The sequence below is a fragment of the Heterodontus francisci genome, chromosome 6 (assembly GCF_036365525.1).
Source record: "Heterodontus francisci isolate sHetFra1 chromosome 6, sHetFra1.hap1, whole genome shotgun sequence".
Lineage (NCBI taxonomy): Eukaryota > Metazoa > Chordata > Chondrichthyes > Heterodontiformes > Heterodontidae > Heterodontus > Heterodontus francisci.
The window spans coordinates 67,900,700-67,919,539 of record NC_090376.1 but is presented as its reverse complement, the minus strand read 5'-3'; the positions used below and the strand labels follow the sequence as shown (position 1 = coordinate 67,919,539).

Sequence of the window (18,840 nt, the reverse complement as noted above, 5' to 3'; positions counted from 1 at the left end):
GCAAATGTCCAGATGCAGCAAGACCTGGACAACATCCAGGCTTGTCTGATAAGTGGCAAGTAATATTTGCCCCACACAAGTGCCAGGCAATGAACCTCTCAAACAAGAGGGAATCTAACCATCTCCCCTTGCTGAATCCTCCATTATCAACATGGACCAGAAACTGAATTGGACCAGCCACATAAATATTGTGATTACAAGAGCACGTCAGAGGCTAGGAATTCTGTGGCGAGTAACTCACCACCAGTCTCCCCAATGCCTGTCCACCTACAAGGCACAAGTCAGGAATGTATTAGAATACTTTCCACTTGTCTGGAAGGGTGCAACAATCAAGAAGCTCGATGCCATCCAGGACAAAGCAGCCCACTTGAATGGCACCCCATCCACCACCTTCAACATTCACCACCAACAACGAGGCACACTATCAGCAGTGTGTACCATCTACAAAATGCACTATAGCAACTCCTCAAGGCTCCTTTGACAGCACCTTCCAAACTGTGACCTCTACCACCTAGAAGGACAAGGGCAGCAGATGTGTGGGAACACCACCACCTATAAGTTCCCCTCCAAGCCACACACCATCCTAACTTGGAACTATATCGCTGTTCCTTCACTGTTGCGGGGTCAAAATCCTGGAACTCCCTTCCTAACAGTACTGTTGGTGTTCTTACACACCAAGGACTGCAACAGTTCAAGAATGCAGCTCACCACCACCTTCTCTAGGGCAATTAGGGATGGGCAATAAATGGCTGAGCCAGCGATGCCCACGTCCCATGAACAAATTTTTTTAAAGTGGGAGGATGTAAGACACCGGGAAACCATGCCAACGCTGTGGGGCTGGAAAGACCGACCGACATGATCAATGTCCTTCTAATAATGCAGAATGCTTTAATTGCAAGAAGACAGGCCACTTCAGAAAGATGTGCCAGAGCAAGAGCTCTTCTCTCAAATGTACAAAACAAAAAGCCTTCACACACACAGCAGTGAATGAGGAAGAGCCACTTCCAGTGGATGATGAACCAGGAGACGTCCTAGGGGAAATTAATGACCTCAATCAAGGATTTTGGATGGCAAACATCTATGTCAATGGACATGCACCGATGTCCAACTTGAAATTAGTTATAAGTGTGTCCATTCTGTCAGGCCAAGAGCCATGATTGACGAGACATTGCTTACAATCAGTGGATGCACAGTTGTATGGTCTAGGAGGGATCCAACTGAAGGTGAAGGGTAAGGTTCAAGCAACTCTCCAATATAAAGGAAGACAGATTATTGAAACCCTATATGTTTTGAAAAACCAAGAATTTTCCCTATTAAGCAATAAAGCATGCTTAGACCTACATCTACTGAAATGTGGATGAGGTCAAACAGCCAAAGTCAGTCTCCTTCAAGCAGACTGTATGTATGAAACTATATGTTGAGGTAAAAGTGCATCAGCATAAATTTGCATCATCAAGAGCAACGGTAGACCACCTGACTCAACAGGGCGTGAACTTCGTGGATGAGAGTCCTATTCACAACATACTGCAGAACAGTGGCTGGCAAGTATACAGCAACTGCAAGAAATTTGTCACTCCCAAAAGCAGATGAAGAACGTACTCGTATACGTCAATACTGCACACAGGGTTGACCTCAAGACCATCCTGGTGATAAGATCATGAAAACTTTTTATGAATTCAGAAAACACTTCACAGTCATCAGTGATTTGCTGGTGTATGATGACAAGACTAATCATTCCGAGTTCACTCCGATCAGATATCTTGGAACATCTACATCAGGGCCACATGGGCTCAGTCATCAGTGTGGTGGCCAGCAATATCCAAAAACATAAAAAACATGGTCCTGAACTGTCAAGTATCTGCAATAAGTTGACTGGAACAGAGAGAACTGCTGATTACAACAACATTTCCAACCAGATCCAAGAACGGTGAGGGATGGATTTATTTATGCACAACGGAAATCCTATATAATTGGTTTATTTCTCTCGATTTTTATTGAAGTGAAAAAGTTGTACTCAACAACAGAATCTGTTATCCAAAATTTGCAGGAGACCTTTGCAACGCGTGCTATCCCTAACAGTCGTGCCAAGCAAGACGAAGCTTTGGAAGAATATCGGGAATGTAGGACCAATGTGAAACGAGGAATTAAGAGGGCTAAAAGGGGTCATGAAATATCTTTAGCAAACAGGGTTAAGGAAAATCCCAAAGCCTTTTATTCATATATAAGGAGCAAGAGGGTAACTAGAGAAAGGATTGGCCCACTCAAGGACAAAGGAGGAAAATTATGCGTGGAGTCAGAGAAAATGGGTGAGATTCTAAACGAGTACTTTGCATCGGTATTCACCGAGGAGAGGGACATGACGGATGTTGAGGTTAGGGATAGATGTTTGATTACTCTAGGTCAAGTCGGCATAAGGAGGGAGGAAGTGTTGGGTATTCTAAAAGGCATTGAGGTGGACAAGTCCCCAGGTCCGGATGGGATCTATCCCAGGTTACTGAGGGAAGCGAGAGAGGAAATAGTTGGGGCCTTAACAGATATCTTTGCAGCATCCTTAAACACGGGTGAGGTCCCGGAGGACTGGAGAATTGCTAATGTTGTCCCCTTGATTAAGAAGGGTAGTAGGGATAATCCAGGTAATTATAGACCGGTGAACCTGACGTCAGTGGTAGGGAAGCTGCTGGAGAAGGTACTGAGGGATAGGATCTATTCCCATTTGGAAGAAAATGGGCTTATCAGTGATAGGCAACATGGTTTTGTGCAGGGAAGGTCATGTCTTACCAACTTAATAGAATTCTTTGAGGAAGTGACAAAGTTGATTGATGAGGGAAGGGCTGTAGATGTCATATACATGGACTTCAGTAAGGCGTTTGATAAGGTTCTCCATGGTAGGTTGATGGAGAAAGTGAAGTCGCAAGGGGTCCAGGGTGTACTAGCTAGATGGATAAAGAACTGGCTGGGCAACAGGAGACAGAGAGTAGCAGTGGAAGGGAGTTTCTCAAATTGCAGACGTGTGACCAGTGGTGTTCCACAGGGATCCGTGCTGGGACCACTGTTTGTGATATACATAAATGATTTGGAGGAAAGTATAGGTGGTCTGATTAGCAAGTTTGCAGATGGCACTAAGATTGGTGGAGTAGCATATAGTGAAGGGGACTGTCAGAGAATACAGCAGAATATAGATAGATTGGAGAGTTGGGCAGAGAAATGGCAGATGGAGTTCAATCAGGGCAAATGCGAGGTGATGCATTTTGGAAGATCCAATTCAAGAGTGAACTATACAATAAATGGAAATTTCCTGGGGAAAATTGATGTACAGAGAGATTTGGGTGTTCAGGTCCATTGTTCCCTGAAGGTGGCAACGCAGGTCAATAGAGTGGTCAAGAAGGCATACGGCATGCTTTCCTTCATCGGACGGGGTATTGAGTACAAGAGTTGGCAGGTCATCTTACAGTTGTGTAAGACTTTGGTTCGGCCACATTTGGAATACTGCGTGCAGTTCTGGTCGCCACATTACCAAAAGGATGTAGATGCTTTGGAGAGGGTGCAGAGGAGGTTCACCAGGATGTTGCCTGGTATGGAGGGTGCTAGCTATGAAGAGAGGTTGAGTAGATTAGGATTATTTTCATTAGAAAGACGGAGGTTGAGGGGGGACCTGATTGAGGTGTACAAAATCATGAGAGGTATAGACAGGGTGGATAGCAAGAAGCTTTTTCCCAGAGTGGGGGATTCAATTACTAGGGGTCATGAGTTCAAAGTGAGAGGGGAAAAGTTCAGGGGGGATATGCGTGGAAAGTTCTTTACGCAGAGGGTGGTGGGTGCCTAGAACGCGTTGCCAGCGGAGGTGGTTGATGTGGGCACGATAGCGTCTTTTAAGATGTATCTAGACAGATACATGAATGGGCAGGAAGCAAAGAGATACAAACCCTTAGAAAATAGGCGACTGGTTTAGATAGAGGATCTGGATCGACGCAGGCTTGGAGGGCCGAAGGGCCTGTTCCTGTGCAGTAATTTTCTTTGTTCAATGGACCACAGTTCTCAAATAAATACTTCACACAATTTGCAAGGGATTTGAACGTCTCGCAAGTTCACCATGATATCCTCAGTCGAATGGCGAGGCCGAAAGAGGAGTAAAAACCATAAAGGCATTTTTTTTTTTTTAGAGATACGGCACTGAAACAGGCCCTTCGGCCCACCGAGTCTGTGCCGACTATCAACCACCCATTTATACTAATCCTACACTAATCCCATATTCCTACCACATCCCCACCTGTCCCTAGATTCCCCTACCACCTACCTATACTAGGGGCAATTTATAATGGCCAATTTACCTATCAACCTGCAAGTCTTTGGTGGTGGGAGGAAACCGGAGTACCCGGCGAAAACCCACGCAGACACAGGGAGAACTTGCAAACTCCACACAGGCAGTACCCAGAATTGAACCCGGGTCGCTGGAGCTGTGAGGCTGCGGTGCTAACCACTGCGCCACTGTGCCGCTCATTGTTGAAGAAGAACGAAGATCTTCCAAACGCATTGATTATTAATGTACTCTGTTGTGTGGTGTCAGGCAACCCCCCCCCCACCCCCCCACCTGCCCAGACGGAGGCACACATTATTTCACCACATGAACATTAAAACTTTAAAATTGCAAGCCCTCACTGGAAGGAAATTTGCAAAGTACCAGACAATGTTGAAACAATGGGGACCCAGCAGTTGCTTTCTCAATACACAGAAGTGGTCAAACCAGTTTTAGTCACATGACTAGCTGGCTGGAGTTTTTGAATTTGAACACCCAACAAAAGATTTGAACTCAGAATGCCATGTGCTCGTGGACTGAGAACATTTCCTGCCTGCCTCCATCTCTTCCCACAGAACTGAATCTTGCGAAAACACGTGAAACTCAAAGAGAGAAAGGTTTCCTACGTGAACAAAGTTATAAAAGACTACTGGGCCCCAACGAAACACAAGACCATATCTTCAATCAAGGACTACAGCGAGCTCGAGAAACAGTAACAAGACATTGCCTCAAACTGTTCTACTTATCTTATCTTCTCTTTTCTGTCGATCTCTTATCTGGACGAAGCAGATGATGATCAAGAAACCCAGCGTCCACAGGATACAACAAACATTGGTCAAATTCATCCAAAAAGACTTTCCAGCAAGACTACCGATCTTCCGACCCCAATAAGAACATGATCAGGGATAGTTGTGAAGCCTTCTGATAGGCTGAATTTGTGATGGGCAGAGACTTTGGCGGGGGGGGAGGTGCGGAGGGGCTGGATAAGAGATGTAGTGTAATGGCCTTGCAGGGTTATTGTTTGAGACAGTGAGAATAAACCCCTCCCACTGTAGTGGTAATGTAATAGTCACATGGGTATTTGGCTGGGAAGAAGATAGAAGCAGCACGAGGTGTGCTGGCTCGACAGGCTTGTGGAGAAGGTAAATATTATATACAGATATAACTAAACAACTTATTCTTTAGCCCTACAAAGGAACAGAGACTTCTTTAGACAATACTTGATCTATGCTATAATGTACAACTGTGCAAACCCTTTTAATTGCATTGAGTGAATTTGGCTATTTTGATTTTTGATTTAAAAGGCACCAACTGGACCTGAGTGGAATGTTGTCAACCTCTATGTGCTATTACATTTTAGTAGAGAATAGTCCTGAGTGTCAGAGATGATCTTCCCAGAGGTAGCCAATTATGAGGCTGCCTCTGGGTCAGCTGTCCATTTAAGAATGGCGAGTGGGTTCCTGGACTGCAGGCCTGATCAGAGGGCTTGCAGTCTTGGAAGGACAGCAGACCCGCAGCCAGAGGTGGGTGCTGCCACTGTCGGGAGAAACATGAGGGTGCTGCCATCTTGAGGTGCCCTTTGAAGAAGTTAGAAATCAAATAAATAAATGGCGGCCACAGCTGCGAAGGCACCCCATGGAGGGGGAACCCCTCTACAGGATGGCTGCAGCAGCAGTTGTGGCCTGCTGATGGGGGAAAGTGATTGTAGGAGCAAAAGCCAGTTGCTGGCAAGCCACCTTCAGACACCTGCTGGGCTTGGCCTTCAGTGGGGGACCCGTCTGCCACAGGGAAGATCCCGACTGCATCCCCAATCAGCCCACAAATGGCAGCTAATTATGCAAATTGGCTACCTGCTGCTCTGGGGTGGGTAGCCTCTGCCAGTGATAACCCACTTCCAGGAAGATCACCTGGAGGTGAGAATGCGTTGTCCCGACTGCGTTTTTCTCTGGTCAGCCCCTACGGGACTGGAAAGATTCCACCTGTTAACTGTTTCGCTCTTCACAGATGCTGCCTGACCTGCTAAGTGCTTTCAGCACTTTCTGCTTCTATTTTAGATTTGCAGCATCTGCAGCATTTTTTTGTGCTTGAAATATTCACCAGATAGCCATAACAGAGCCTTCTGATTTGTTTTTTTTTCATAGTTTAACATTATATTCTGTCTTTCTTGCAGGGTTTCACCTCTATCATAAACTCTCTAGAATTGTGCCAGAGAGCTGTCTGCTGATTATCATTGGGCTGTTAGTTGGAGGAATCATCTTTGGAGCTAAAGAGAGATCTCCCCCCGTTATGAGCACAGATGTGTTCTTCCTGTACTTACTGCCACCCATAGTGCTTGATGCTGGTTACTTCATGCCTAGCAGGCCTTTCTTTGGAAACATTGGAACTATTTTATGGTATGCAGTGGTTGGAACCCTATGGAATATAATTGGCATCAGTATGTCACTATATGGAATTTGCCAGGTTCAGGCTTTTGAGTTGGGTGACATCACACTATTGCAGGTCCTGTTGTTTGGAAGCTTGATCTCAGCTGTGGACCCTGTTGCAGTTCTAGCCGTCTTTGAAGAAATCCATGTCAACGAGCAACTTCATATCTTGGTGTTTGGCGAGTCACTGCTCAATGACGCTGTCACTGTGGTAAGTAGCCCAATTGTACTCTTTGCACTTGATACTTTTAATATTACAAAAAGAAAAAAAAGACTTGCATTTATAAAGTGTTTTTCATTACCTCAGGACATCTCAAAGTGCTTTACAACCAATTAAGTACTTTTGAAGTGTAGTCACTGTTGTAATGTAAATGTGGCAGCAATTTGTGCACAGCAAGCCCCCATAAACAGCAATGTGATAATGAGCAGATAATCTGTTTTTAGCAATGTTGATTGAAGGATAAATATTGGCCAGCATATGGGTGATAACTCCCCTGCTCTTCTTCGAAATTGTGCCATAGGATCTTTGACATCCATGTGAGAGAGCAGACGGAGCCGCCATTTAATGTTTCATTCGAAAGTCGGAATCTCCAACAATGCTGTATTCCCTCAGTACTTTGGAAGCTGCTTTTTGATTTTGTTTTTGTGCTCAAGTCTTGCAATGGGACTTGAATCCACAATCTTCTGTCTCAGTGCTGCCAACTGAGCCACAGCTGACACCAATATCAATGATGCCAAACTTCAAGAGGCCTATCCTTAATCCTCTCTGTATTTGTAACTATAAGTCTATCTCCAACTTTTCTTTTTCCCTCATGTGCTTTGGTCAGGTTCAATTTGAAATACTGTCTTCAGTTTTGGGCACCATATTTCAGGAAGGAATGGGTACAGTGCAGATTCACCAGGATAATATCAGGTCTAAAAGGTTAATTATAAGAACACATTGCATCAATTTGGCTTTTGTTCCTTGAGTTTAGAAGGTTGAGGGTTAATCTAATTGTGTTTAAAATGATGATGAAGGTTTTTTTTTAGGAATGATACAGAGAAACAATTTGTTATGAACACAGTGGCCAAATTATACAACCCCCCGCCCCCGCCCCCCCTGCAAAGAGCTGGAAGGTGGCGGGGGTGAGGGGGCGTAAAATGGAGCGGGAGGCTCGGGTGGCCCTCCCCAACCCACTCCTGCCTCCACTGCCACTTTATGCAGAGCGGTGGCAGCGAAAAATGACCTGCTCGCCCCAGGCCAATCAAGGCCCTTAAGTGGCCACTTAACAGTCACATAAGGGCCTCTGCCCACTGCCACGGGGATTTTACCCGTGGCTATTCGGGCAGCCCAGGCCCGAGAAAAGCCGCCTGACAAAAGCAGGCGGATCTCTGACGGCCTGGCAGTGGTGGGGCCCTGATCATCGAAGCACTGCCCCAACAACCCCCCTCTCCCCCGCCCACCCGCCCCCCCATCCATCAACCCCCCCCTTCCCTCGCCAGGACCCAACTGATCACCCCTGGTGAGGCAACAAAAACTTACCTTGGTTCTGGGACACCCCGACATCTTCTTGAAGCTGGACTGCAGTCAAGGCAGTGGTCACTGCTCCTGGTGGCACTGCTGGGACTAAGAACTGCTGGCCCACTGATTGGCCGGCAGCTCCATTAGGTGGGACTTCCTGCCTCAAGTAGGTCCGATTCCCAGGCCAAGTGGAAGCGGGTTCGCCACCGACTTTTCAGTCGGCGGACAGCTCCAGTCCGCCAAGGGAAAAATCCTGGCCAGTATTCCTGATTTGGGTCTGACCAAAGCTCTATACTACTGAAGCATAATTTGCCCAGTTTTGTATTCTAGCCCCCTGGGGATAAAGACCAATATTCTATTAGCCTTCTTGATTGCTTTTGCTACCTGTCTACTAGCTTTTTAGTCATTTGTTTACATGGGCACCCAGATCCCTTTGCTGCACTGCAGTTCTTGGTTTCTTGTCATCAAGAAAACATTAATACTTGTTTTTCTTGGATCCAGATGTGTGGCCTCGCAGTCCAGAAAAATGGGCACAATTTTAAAGTTAGAGTTAAGCCATTTAAATATGAAATTAAGAAGCACTTGGTCGTACCAGGTTAATGGGAATCTGGAACCTGTTTTTCCCCCCCCCTAAAATAAAAAAGGCTGTGGATGCTGGGTCAATTGAAATTTTCAAGACTGATTGATAGGTTTTTGTACAGTAAGGGTGTCAAAGGGTATTTTTTTTAAAAAGTGGGTAAATGGAGTTGAATGTTTGCAGGGAAGAGGCTCAGCAGGCTGAATGACTTACTCCTGTTCCTGGGTGCATGACTTGGGAATTAAATCATGCCCCCTCTTTTCTGTCTCATTCCCCTCCCTCCAAGCCACCCACCACAAATATTAAAAATAACTTGCAAAACATGTATAGTACTTTTATTGTTGCAAAAAACCTCTGCAGAAATCTGCTGCAATCTAAACTGCTCTATTGCAGTGTGCCTAATCTCAGAAAAATGATTTGTTAATGGATGTACTATTTGTCGTAGTTTACGCAACTATCACTATCATAACACTTTTTTTACTTCTATTTTACTGGGCTATAGTCAGTTTTATTTTGCTTTCTTCAATAAACAACTGTATTTATACAACACATACACCCATCACTCTGATATCTGTCTGTAGGTGGAAGCTTTTAGGATGATGTATTCTCGACTGAATTAAGACCCTATTTGGTCACGTGATGTGTACTGCAACATAATTTTAACCATGATTTTTATTATTGGCTGACTTGAAGCAGGAAACCAGTTTAAATTTCTCAGTTTAGGAATGCCATTAGGAAACACTGAAATTGTTGAGTGAACCAGGATCAGATATCAGAAACCTTTCTATAATTAGTTGAAACTGCTGATTTGTTTCCATTCTTTTCCTCCGGAAACTAATTTATTTCAGTTTCAATCGGTCAGACAGGTGAGCTTTGGTAGCTGCTTGTGAATAAAACTGCTGTTGCTAAGTGACAGTTCACAATGAGCCAAGCCTTCAGTAATTATTTAAAGGGTAACACCATGCTTTTTATACACAAGCTTCTCAGTCGCTCATTATTAATTCAAGTTTAAATTATTCAACTTTTTCACACTCAATTCCCACGTTGCTATGTTACATTTTACATTTTTTAATTTTTGTGCTTTAAATGATCAGTTGATATTTTTTTCAGTATTTTTAGTTCTAATCTTGAATGAGGGCATTATCAGTTGAAGACCTCAGTGTCTTAACTGGGCAGTGCAAATGATGTATAAAATAACATTGTCCAGTTAGGTTTGACCACATACTGTCAGGCACGCTCCTATGCCTTTTCCCAACAAAATTCATAACACCATTGCACTGACACATAGTCCAATGGTGTGCCTTTTTATATGCTACATGTGCAGTGGTGCTGACTTTCGGCGAATGAATGCTACTCATGTCGCCTGTCCCCCACATGTAATACCTACGCAATGACATTACTATCTACTGGCGCCGTATTGTACTTGAGCTGAACTGAGACTTCCACCAGTACTGCTTATGATGTACATTGGATTATGAGATGTGACATTAATTCCTGGTGCTGGGCTGAAGCTGACACACTAACTCCACTGCTGGACTACCAATTTGGGTGGGTCTTCAGGGAGTCGTCACCGTAGTAGAGTCTAAATGTAATTATCACACATTTACACTCCAATAGTGATGTTGGGCCACTTTAATTCCTGACTCTCACTACCATATAGAACAAAGAACAGTACAGCACAGGAACAGGCCATTCGGCCCTCCAAGCCTGCGCCAATCTTGATGCCTGCCTAAACTAAAACCTTCTGCACTTCCGGGGACCATATCCTTCTATTCCCATCCTATTCATGTATTTGTCAAGATGCCTCTTAAACGTCTCTATGGTACCTGCTTCCACCACCTCCCCCGGCAGCAAGTTCCATGCACTCACCACCCTCTGTGTAAAGAACTTGCCTCGCACCTCCCTCTAAACTTTGCCCCTCGCACCTTAAACCTATGTCCCCTAGTAACTGACACTTCCACCCTGGGAAAAAGCTTCTGACTATCCACTCTGTCCATGCCGCTCATAACTTTGTAAACCTCTATCATGTCGCCCCTCCACCTCCGTCGTTCCAGTGACAACAATCTGAGTTTATCCAACCTCTCCTCATAGCTAATGCCCTCCAGACCAGGCAACATCCTGGTAAACCTCTTCTGTACCCTCTCCAAAGCCTCCATGTCTTTCTGGTAGTGTGGCGACCAGAATTGCACGCATATTCTAAGTGTGGCCTAACTAAAGTTCTGTACAGCTGCAGCATGACTTGCCAATTTTTATACTCTATGCCCCGACCGATGAAGGCAAGCATGCCGTATGCCTTCTTGACTACCTTATCCACCTGCGTTGCCACTTTCAGTGACCTGTGGACCTGTACGCCCAGATCTCTCTGCCTGTCAATACTCCTAAGGGTTCTGCCATTTACTGTATACTTCCCACCTGCATTAGACCTTCCAAAATGCATTACCTCACATTTGTCCGGATTAAACTCCATCTGCCATTTCTCCGCCCAAGTCTCCAACCGATCTATATCCTGCTGTATCCTCTGACAATCCTCATCACTATCCACAACTCCACCAACCTTTGTGTCGTCCACAAACTTACTAATCAGACCAGCTACATTTTCCTCCAAATCATTTATATATACTACAAACAGCAAAGGTCCCAGCACTGATCCCTGCGGAACACCACTAGTCACATCCCTCCATTCAGAAAAGCACCCTTCCACTGCTACCCTCTGTCTTCTATGACAGAGCCAGTTCTGTATTCATCTTGCCAGTGCACCTCTGATCCCGTGTGACTTCACCTTTTGTAGCAGTCTGCCATGAGGGACCTTGTCAAAGGCTTTACTGAAGCCCATATAGATAACATCCACTGCCCTTCCTTCATCAATCATCTTTGTCACTTCCTCAAAAATCTCAATCAAATTAGTGAGACATAACCTCCCCTTCACAAAACCATGCTGCCTCTTGCTAATAAGGTCATTTGTTTCCAAATGGGAGTAAATCCTGTCCCGAAGAATCCTCTCCAATAATTTCCCGACCACTGACGTAAGGCTCACCGGCCTATAATTTCCTGGATTATCCTTGCCACCCTTCTTAAACAAAGGAACAACATTGGCTATTCTCCAGTCCTCTGGGACCTCACCTGTAGCCAATGAGGATGCAAAGATTTCTGTCAAGGCCCCAGCAATTTCTTCCCTTGCCTCCCACAGTATTCTGGGGTAGATCCCATCAGGCCCTGGGGACTTATCTACCTTAATGCTTTGCAAGACACCCAACACCACCTCCTTTTTGATAATGAGATGACTGAGACTATCTACACTCCCTTCCCTAGGCTCATCATCCACCGTCCTTCTCTTTGGTGAATACTGATGCAAAGTACTCATTTAGCACCTCGCCCATTTCCTCTGGCTCCACACATAGATTCCCTTCTCTGTCCTTGAGTGGGCCAACCCTTTCCCTAGTTACCCTCTTGCTCTTCATATACGTATAAAAAGCCTTGGGATTTTCCTTAATCCTGTTTGCCAATGACTTTTCATGACCCCTTTTAGCCCTCCTGACTCCTTGCTTAAGTTTCTTCCTACTGTCTTTATATTCCTCAAGGGATTCGTCTGTTCCTGGCCTTCCAGCCCTTACGAATGCTTCCATTTTCTTTTTGTCTAGAAAGAAGAACTCTCACCATAATCTGGTGGGAGGGGCTAGGTGACTGGTGCATAGATTAGTTCATATTTCCTACATTATAATAAGAACTGCAGTGCAAAATTATTGCATTTGCTGCAAAGTTTCTGAAATGTCCTGAGGTTGTGAAAGATGTTATATAAATGCAAGTTTTTTTTTTTATTGATGTCTTTGACTAGGGTGATCCTGGTACCGTGGAACTCTTAACTGAAAGGGTCTGAGTAGGGAGAGGAAGCCATGCAGTTGGGTGAAAATGATGCATTCAAGGACCTTGGAAAAGTGAGAATAGGAATGATGTGTTGGAGAGTGAACTGCAGCAATTTTGAAGGCTGCCTAAGCAATAACTGAGGAAAGGGAGAAATTCATTCACGTAGCGGCACGACATGGACTTGCAGTGATTCCCTGGGGGCAGGCAGCACTTTGGGCCGCTACTGCATGGCATTCTTCATTGATATCATTTAAGAAAACTGAACAGGTAGTGGCCTGAGGTGCTATCTGCCCTGGCGAATCGACTTAAGTCAGCATGTGAACAAATTTCTCCCTTGGGTGTCAGCCAGCAATAAACTAAGGAGAAGCAATTGAGTATTTTTTACTTTTATTCATTTCATGGGATGGTGGGCGTCTGGCAAGGCCAGCATCTGTTGCCCATCCCTAATTGCCCTTGCGAAGGTGGTGGTGGTGAGCAGCCTTCTTGGACCACTGCAGTCTTCTGGTGTGGGTGCACCCACAGTGCTAGTCAGTCAAGTGAAGGGGAAAGATGTTGGGAGAGGTATTTGAAGGTACTTTGGGGTTTGGTGGGTAGGCAAAAAGAGAAGGTGCTGAGCATACTTGCAAATAGCATGGCATCAAACAATCACTGCTGCACTGGATAAATTTGACCTTTAGGATGTCTATGATTAAAATTAATAATCATTGTGGATCTTCTAGATTTCAAGGTCGCCTGGTCAATTTGTTTAATTTTTGTGAGGTATAGTAGAATTGAGATGCAATGACACCTCAGCATGAGCTGGGGACAAAGCTTGAAGGCAGAGTTGGGTGAATTGCAATCGGAGTGGATCACTGTAGGGCATGCAAGTAGCTGAATATTTTCAAGATCACAGATTTCAGGAGGTGGTCAATCCAGAACCAGATAGAGCTCAATAGCAAGTGGGCGCCCACCCAGAAGGGTAGGAAGAGCCAGGAATTGGAGATATCTCTGGGATTGTGACAGCCAAACTGAGATTCAGCAGTGAGTACTGGGGAGGGAAATACATGACAAAAGAGTGCTGGCCTGAGCCTGGCAGTGAGATACACCGGACTGCACAGGGAGGTATGGCAAAGTGTAGGAATGCACTAGTAATTGGGGCTTCAGTAGTCAGGGGGGCAAACGGGCAGTTCTGTTATCATCTATGTGAGACCTTTGTGGTATGTTGCCTCCCTGTGCCAGAGTAAGGGACATCATGGAGAGGGCAAGGAACATTCTGTGGTTGGGGTGGAGGGGTGGTGTTGGAGGGAAAGGGCCAGATGTCATGATACATGTTATTATATTCCAAAAAGCCAGTTGGTGAAGGATAGAACTGGAGCCAATCTTTACACAATTTTATAAGCTTTAGTTAGAGTTACACATTACAAGCATGCACCTCCTAACCCAACAACCACAGTTTCAGTCTGTGCCTATTTATAGGGGCACAAGTGAATATCCAGTTAATGCCCACTACTTGCATACAATTAAACGCAATGTATAATTAACACATATCCGAACCAATGACACATGGAGGAAGGGGATTGAGGTTCTGATGTCATGGTTTAAGGAGCCAGGGATGAAGTTAAAAATCTTTGCATTACTCTCGGGGCCACACAGAAGATGATCTGGCAGGTTAATATGTGGCTAGAGACATGATGTAGGAGGGAGGAATTCACATTCCTGGGACATTGGCACCAGCGCTGTGGAAGGAGAAACCTGATCAAGATGGACGGGTTGCAACTGAAAGAATGGGACCAGTATCCTTGTGTGTAGGTTTACTAATGTTGTGGTGGAGGGTTTAAAATAGTTTGGCAGGGGGTTGGGCACCAGGATGAAGTGTTAAAAATCGGAAGGAAAGGTGCATAGAAGACTTGAAGAGACAGGGTTAGAAATAATGGGGGTGGGATCAGAGAAAATACCAAGAGGCCCAAGTTGGGTTTGGAATGCATGAAGTTAGTTAATAAGATTGGTAAGTGCAAATAGCCACTTGGGGATATGATGTCATGCCAGTAACTGAGATCTGGCTCAAAAAAGGGAGGGTTAGATGCTTAATATTTCTGGGTAAAAGGTCCACAGGAGAAACCGGGATGGACAAAAAGGAATAAAAACAGAAAATGCTAGAAGTGCTCAGCAGGTCAGGCACCATCTCTTCTGATGAAAGTTCATTGACCTGAAACGTTAACTCTGTTTTTCTGTTCACAGATGCTGCCTGATTTTTTTTTTTGATCTTTCAGGCAATGTGGGCATTGCTGGCAAAACCAACATTTGTTGCCCATCCCTAATTGCACTTGACAACTGAGTGGCTTGATAGGCCATTTCAGAGGGCAGTTAAAAGTCAACCACATTGCGGTGGGGTCTGGAGGCACATGTATGACTCTGATCTGAGTATTTCCAGCATTTTCTATTTTTATTTAAGATCTCCGGCATCTACAGTATTTTGCTTTTGTTTTAAGGAAAAATGGGAGGACGGGGTAACAGTTTTGATTTAAGGAAAATACTTGTCTTAGAAAGAGAAAGTCCTCGAGGCGTCAAAGACAGAATCTATTTGGTTGGAGGTAAGAAAAAATAAAGGGATTATTACGCCACTCAGTATATCTTATAGGCCACCAAACAGTGGGAAGATAATGGCGGAGCAGATTTGCCAAGAAATTAGAGGTGCAAGAATTATACAGTGGTTATAATGGGATGATGCAGTATTGAATGGGGCAGGGATTCCACTAAAGACACAGAAGGGGAGGGATTTCTGAAGTGTGTTCAAGGTAATTTTCTCGATCAGTATCCTTCCTGCTCAACAAGGAAGAAGGCATTGCTGAATCTATCCCGAGAAATGAAGTGGGTCAAGTAGAGAATGTCACAGTGCGAAGTACCTTGGGAATAGTAATCATAGTATCATGATGTTTAGATTAGTTATGGAGAAGAACAAGGAGCAAGCTAGAATAAAAATACTAACCTGGAGGAAGGCTGGTTTTATTGAATTGAGGAGGGATCTAGCTCGGGTAAATTGGAGTCAAAGACTGGCAGGTAGAAATGTAATGAGACAATAGGTGGCCTTTAAAGAGGAAATAGTTTCGTTACGGTGGCAGAAAACAGAGTTGTGATGAATGGCTGTTTTTAAAACTGGACAGATGTATACACTGGCATTTTCAGGTTCAGTACTAAGACCACTGCTGTTATTGATATAAATTAGTGACTTGGACTTGAAGGTACAGGGCACAATTTCTAAATTTGCAGATGACACAAAAGAGATGTAATAGACAGTGAGGAAGATAGTAATCGACTTCAAGAGGATGTAGACAGGCTGGTGGAATGGGCAGACACCTGACAGATGAAATTTGATTCCGGTAAATGTGAGGTGATACATTTTGGTGGGAAGAATGAGGAGAGATGATGCATGTTAAATGGTACAAGTTTAAAGGGGTACAACAGGAGTGAGACCTGAGGGTGCTTGTGCACAAATCTTTGAAGGTGGCAGGACAGGTCAATGTAGCAGTTGAGAAAACATATGGGATCCGGAGCTTTATAGGGAGAAGCATAGAGTATAAGATCCAGGAAGTTATGTTAAACCTATATAAACCATTAGTTTGGCCCCAGCTGGAGGATTGTGTCTATTTCTGGGCAACACACTTCAGGAAGGACATGAAGATTTTGGAGAGGGTACCAAAGACATTTACTGGAATGGTCCCGGGGATGAAGAGTTACAGTTACATGGATAGACTGGAGAACCTGCGGTTGTTCAGCGCAGAAAAGACTTAAGAGGAGGTTTGATAAATGTGTTTTAAATCATTGAGGGTTTAGATTGAGTAAATAGAGAGACTGTGTTTCCAATGGCTGAAGCGCTGGTAACAGAGTTAAGGGGATTGGCGAAAGAACCAATGACATGTTACTTAACAAGTGGTTAGGGTTTGGAATGCACTACCTGATATTGAATCTGCATTCATCACACTAGTAACCCTTCAAAATGGAATTAGATAAATATTTGAAGGAGGCAAACATTGCAGGGATATGGGGAAATAGCGGGAGTAGGATTAACTGGGTTGCTCTTTGAAAGAGCCAGCTTAGACTCGATGGGCTGAATGTCCACCTTCTGTGCTGTACTATTGTGTGATTCTATGAAACATAATGAGGGGTGGTGGGGGAAAGGTGCTATGAGGCTCAATTTAACCTCCTTTGATTCCAGGTATGATTCTTTCCAGTCATGAAATTCTAAATTACTTTTTTTTAAAAAGCTTATATGATGGACATTAGACAGTCTTTTTATATATAATTTTTTCTATTGGTTTGATTTGACTGGTTTTGAGCTATCTAGTGTGCATGCTAATTCCCTATCGTTAAAACAGTCCAGCTGTCCCTTTTAACTATTTGATATTAATCTGTTTTTCTTTTGTTCCTCTCAGGCTCTATACCACTTATTCAAGTCCCTCTGCCAGATGCACACAATTCAAACTGTGGATATCTTTGCTGGAATTGCCCAGTTTTTCGTGGTGGGCATTGGTGGCATAATAGTGGGGATTATTTATGGATTTGTTGCAGCTTTCACCACCCGCTTTACTCAGAATGTTCGTATTATTGAGCCATTGTTTGTCTTCTTGTTCAGTTACCTCTGCTACCTGACAGCAGAAATGTTCCGACTATCAGGCATCATGTCGTGAGTATCCTACATTTCATCTACTTAGTGTAATGAAGATCAGTTTGTTTTCAAAGTCATGGCTTCTTGATGAAGTTTGGGCAGCAGGTCAATGAATCGATGTTGTTTTGGTGCCTAAAGGAAGAATGCACTAGCCCCAGGTCTTTTGTGTCTATATACAATTTTTTAATCTGTGCACTTGAGTTGATAAAATAAGAATAAGTGCTCTCATGAAACATTTCCTTTCCACTGCATTTAGCCTCCTGGTCTCTCGCAGAAAGATTACTGAATTTTTAAGTGTAGGTCATTTTTGCACTCCTGAGGCTATGAGGGCAGATTTTTCTCTGAGCCCAGGGATGCTCAGTTCCCAGAAGCAGCAAAAAGGAAATGGGGGCTTAGACATGTTATTGGATAGAACAAAGAACAGTACAGCACAGGAACAGGCCATTTGGCCCTCCAAGCCTGCGCCGATCTTGATGCCTGCCTAAACTAAAACCTTCTGCACTTCCGGGGTCCGTATCCCTCTATTCCCATCCTATTCATGTATTTGTCAAGATGCCTCTTAAACGTCTCTATGGTACCTGCTTCCACCACCTCCCCCGGCAACAAGTTCCATGCACTCACCACCCTCTGTGTAAAGAACTTGCCTCGCACATCCCCTCTAAACTTTGCCCTTCTCACCTTAAACCTATGTCCCCTAGTAACTGACTCCTCCATCCTGAGAAAAGCTTCCGACAATCCACTCTGTCCATGCCGCTTATAACTTTGTAAACCTCTATCATGTCGCCCCTCCACGTCTGTCGTTCCGGTGAAAACAGAGTTTTTCCAACCTCTCCTCATAACTAATGCCCTCCAGACCAGGCAACATCCTGGTAAACCTCCTCTGTACCCTCTCCAAAGCCTCCACGTCCTTCTGGTAGTGTGGCGACCAGAATTGCACGCAATATTCTAAGTATGGCCTAACTAAAGTTCTGTACAGCTGCAGCATGACTTGCCTATTTTTATACTCTATGCCCCAACCGATGAAGGCAAGCATGCCATATGCCTTCTTGACTACCTTATCCACCTGCGTTGCCACTTTCAGTGACCTGTGGACCTGTACGCCCAGATCTCTCTGCCTGTCAATACTCCTAAGGGTTCTGCCATTTACTGTATACTGCTCACCTGCATTAGACCTTCCAAAATGCATTATCTCACATTTGTCCGGATTAAACTCCATCTGCCATTTCTCCGCCCAAGTCTCCAACCGATTTTATATCCTGCTGTATCCTCTGACAATCCTCATCACTGTCCGCAACTCCACCAACCTTTGTGTCGTCCACAAACTTACTAATCAGACCAGCTACATTTTCCTCCAAATCCACTAGTCACATCCCTCCATTCAGAAAAGCACCCTTCCACTGCTACCCTCTGTCTTCTATGACCGAGCCAGTTCTGTATCCATCTTGCCAGCTCCCCTGATCCCATGTGACTTCACCTTTTGTATCAGTCTGCCATGAGGGACCTTGTCAAAGGCTTTACTGAAGTCCATATAGATAACATCCA

At 44.5% G+C, this 18,840-nt stretch overlaps 1 protein-coding gene across 2 annotated transcripts in view; it reads left to right on the top strand.

Moving 5' to 3' along the window:
- Positions 1-18,840, top strand: part of slc9a2 (solute carrier family 9 member 2) — a 109,233-nt gene that overhangs the window by 26,259 nt on the left and 64,134 nt on the right. For both annotated transcript variants that reach the window (XM_068033830.1, XM_068033829.1), the window contains exons 2-3: positions 6,465-6,928; positions 17,066-17,316. In XM_068033830.1, coding sequence (XP_067889931.1) covers positions 6,581-6,928; positions 17,066-17,316 — 599 coding nt within the window. In that variant the 5' untranslated portion in view covers positions 6,465-6,580. The remainder of the gene's footprint in view (positions 1-6,464; positions 6,929-17,065; positions 17,317-18,840) is intronic.